The sequence below is a fragment of the Priapulus caudatus genome, unplaced genomic scaffold (genome assembly GCF_000485595.1).
Source record: "Priapulus caudatus unplaced genomic scaffold, Priapulus_caudatus-5.0.1 Scaffold548, whole genome shotgun sequence".
Lineage (NCBI taxonomy): Eukaryota > Metazoa > Priapulida > Priapulimorpha > Priapulimorphida > Priapulidae > Priapulus > Priapulus caudatus.
In genome coordinates this window covers 12,207-16,124 of record NW_014577609.1, presented here as the reverse complement: position 1 = coordinate 16,124, position 3,918 = coordinate 12,207, and the positions used below count along the sequence as shown (strand labels likewise).

Genomic DNA, 3,918 nt, shown 5'->3' with positions numbered 1-3,918 from the left:
TCTATAAACTCAAAATTAACAGAGATGATAGCTAAGACAGGTATCTATAAGAGATAGAATCTATAGAAATGTAACTCAAATTGTTCGCGCCATATGATTGTACATTTTTCTAACGGCCATAGCCGCGCGTGTATTAGCCTATAATTATGAGCAATACCGCGCGTGCATATTTGCTAATTAATCAGACTAATCGTGCTTCTATAAACTCAAAAGTCACAGAGGTTATGGCTAAGACAGGTATCTATAATAGATAGAATCTATAGAAATGTAACTCAAATCGTTCGTGCCATATGATAGTTAGTACACTTTCCTACCTGTAATAGCGTATGCGGCGGGGTATGCAAAATAAAAGAGGAAACGTCACGAATTCTATTTTTATCCTCCAATCACAGGTTGGAGCAATTCCTCTGTTTAGACCATAGAAATAATATAAATAACTATTTATATTATTTCTATGGTTTAGACGCATGTATAGCAAGCACGTATTGTCGTGATAAATATATAAAATCGCCGAGGTTTTTTGGATTTTGAACTAGTTGAAAAACAATCTTATCAGGTATGAATTTGAGGATAAATTTAGTCCCGTTAGTGCTTACTTTTCATGTTAAAAAATTGCAACAAACATTTTACAAATATATCCTACACCATAGAAAATTCTTGACGTTGTCAAGCCAGTTCGTAGTTACGCACTGGAGCCCTATGACGTCATCGGGCCATAGGTCATTTGTACATAGCTGAAAAGTTGGATCGCGCGTTCGCTCGTACGCACTTGCCGTATACTACATAATATGCATGAATGTTTAATATACAGAAGCTCTGTAAAATCGTGCGTGCGTTTGATTTCTGTACTGAACCGATCGACTATCTGCCTGTGCTTTTTGTTTTTTAGATTTTTACGTGTGTGTATGATATTCATTGTGGGGTATTTTAGGTATATATGCAGTGTCGGTTCTTCTCGGTCAGTCAGTTAACTGAAGTCAGTTCAGTCAGTCTCGGTCATATCATTTATTTATGGATGTTTTTTTGCTCCCTGGATTTCTTAATTCTAATACAACAGAAATGCACACTCAAACATACATGTAATTAACTTGCAAAGCATATATATTGATTCATGTTTAATGCACATCTAACTACATGTATATGAGCAATGATGAATGTTAACCTCTAAATACATTGCACAAGCAATTAAAACAATGGAAATGGGGAATTTGTGTACGTGTATACGTGTATGAAACCTGCAAATGTGATAATTTATAATGTAAAGTAAAAATAAGTTTTAAGAAATACCAATGAAATAAATGCGTTTCCATTTAGAGACAGCAGGGAATAAACATGTATCATAATTTCTCATATTTCTTATTATTAATATCTATAAACCCTTCAATTTAAGTACCATTTGATATTAATAATAAAAAATATACGCGTGACTCCTGTTTCATGTGTAGCAGATTCGCTTTTAGGGTCGTGCGTTTCTGTAGGGGGTATTACAGTGTTATCTCACGAGAGATGGCGCTAGTGGGGGTGTCCCGCAATGAACAATTTGTGTGTACCCTCCGCGAGAAGAGTCCCGGCATGGTAAAAATAATAGACAGAAACGGCGCGAAAAGAGAGACACGCGGGAGAATATAGATATATATAATAAAGAAAATTGCAGAACGTTTTTTCTGCTTGCAGGAACGAGACATTGGCATCTACATGTGCAGTGCCGATAATCGATTTGAAATTTTTTTTCTCAAACCCCATGGAAATCGTTTTAACAGATAAGTGATAGCAACATCGCAGCTGGCCTCAGTGACATCCTATGATACGGTAGTCCCCGCTTCATCTGGAAAGATCGGGAACCATGCAAATGTCCCGATTAAGCGGTCGTCCCTATTAAGCGGCGAACGTGCGTAAGCGATTGTTTTTCAAATATATGTGTCGTTTTAAGACATGCCCGCTTTCCGAGGCCCGATGATTCGGGAACCACTGTACAACTCCATAATAATAAAACGTTTCACAGTAAATTCGCTCGATGCTGTTTCTAAACCTTAATTTATTTTCTCCAAACGAAGATAAATTGACATGTCAATTTAATATGCATGATAACCGCCAGGCGGGAGATTGGTGGTGAAAGGGAATAGTGTTACCTGCATGAAATATTTATCTGTTTGTTTGTTGAGAAATTGCGGAGCTTTTAAAGAGACATAAGTGAAAAAATATGTTTTTAAAGTTTGTTTGAACGATAAAAAGGATCGTTCGAACGAATTAAAATTCGTTCGAACGAAAAAGGTGCATGTCATGATTGAATCTAAATAAGTGCGAATATATATTACAGATACCAGGGCCGTAACTAATTAAATTTGAATGGGGGCAAAGCCGCACGCGGTTTGCGTGGCATAGATGATAGATCCGTGCATGGTTATTTATGTTATTTCTATGCTTAGACGCATGTCTTGCTATGGGCTCTATTTATGTATGTATTTATGTTTTTATTTATCTATATATTATCATATTTATTTATTTATCAGGCGGATATGAGCCAGGAAGTCGATCGTCAGCTGGTACGCTTAAAAGACGTGGGAAGGGGTTTTTATAGATATACAATCACAAGCTGAATATATTTTATTTTGAAGTGACTTTTTTCTGTTATAGTGTATAAAGTCTAAAATCTAGTGTTGTAATTACAAATTTCTGTAAACAAAAAAACTCGTGAAACACAAGCGTTGATAACAAAAGGAGTCATATATTATATATCCATTAATGCAGACACTAATCGTTCATCACATACGTCATCAACCGTAGGTGCGATTACCTACTACACAAACATACAAGGACTATATCCCGCCTGTGCGAGATATATTCTACACGCTTCGCAAGTGGCGTCCCACGTGTCACTGCGTCTATCAATATGCGCAATTAAATTCGCGACGTACGGTACGAAATGCATCGCGGTCACACGTCAATTACGAACTGCTGGGTGGGCGGACTCGCTGCCTCGCCTCTCCGCTCGTGTTTGCGTTTAGTCTCCACGCCTTCTACCCACGCGTTCATCCGCAGTGGCACGCGTCTCCACTGATGCCTTCTACCCTCATTCGTGTTCGTTTTCTTAGCCCCTCCACGCATTCTGGCACGGTCCGATGCGCTCCCACCGCAGTGCTCTCTCTCTCTCTCTCTCTCTGACGTATCACGATGTCGCAACCCTCTATCACCAGCACACGGTGTCACTTCACTACTTGGTTAAAAGTGCGTCCGCGTTTTGACTTTGCTTTCCATCCGACTGTTGTGCGCAGTGCCAACGTACGATACGCGAACACAGAAGATGTTATCAAGAGCGGATAATACCGGTATTATCCGCTCTTGATGTTATAAACATGGGGTGTACGAGCTTAATCATACTCGCGATAAGTTCCTAGCGTAGTTAATATAATATATAAATCCTATCCTATGTTATACCGTTACCGAACAGAATTTCATCAAGTCTTAGAGAGGAACGCATATCTCTAGTAGGCAATACGGTGGCATATATGAGCGTTCATATAATATCTGATCTGCAACCGGGATAGGCCTACCGATCACTGCTTAATCTAGTAAAGCTTTCCTACTAACATAACAAGAAGGCCTGCGACCATTACAGCACATGCTACATGCGACGTCAATATAAGACACGCATCATTAACTAACGCTACACTAAAACATATAGGAAAATACAAAAGATGCCATAACCACGCGCAAATATAAATTACGTATCAATTTACCAACGTCGTGTCACCAATGTTACGATCGTCATCATTGTCACCGTCTTCAACATCGTCAGCGTTATCTTATCTCTGTCACAAGCGTCACATGTATTGTACGATAACGTGTCAAACGGTTACATAGTTAGTATCCCCTGTGACAATATTTACAATCAAAGTGACATGCTGCTGGGCATGCGAT

General features: G+C 38.9%; 1 protein-coding gene across 1 annotated transcript in view; it reads left to right on the top strand.

The window, feature by feature from the left end:
* The window catches only part of LOC106811525 (myelin-associated glycoprotein-like), a 15,108-nt gene extending 13,344 nt beyond the window's left edge, over window positions 1-1,764 (top strand). The window contains exon 4 of the mRNA XM_014815187.1: window positions 1,675-1,764. Within this exon, the coding sequence (XP_014670673.1) occupies window positions 1,675-1,764 (90 nt within the window). The remainder of the gene's footprint in view (window positions 1-1,674) is intronic.
* The last annotated feature ends 2,154 nt before the right edge of the window (window positions 1,765-3,918 follow it).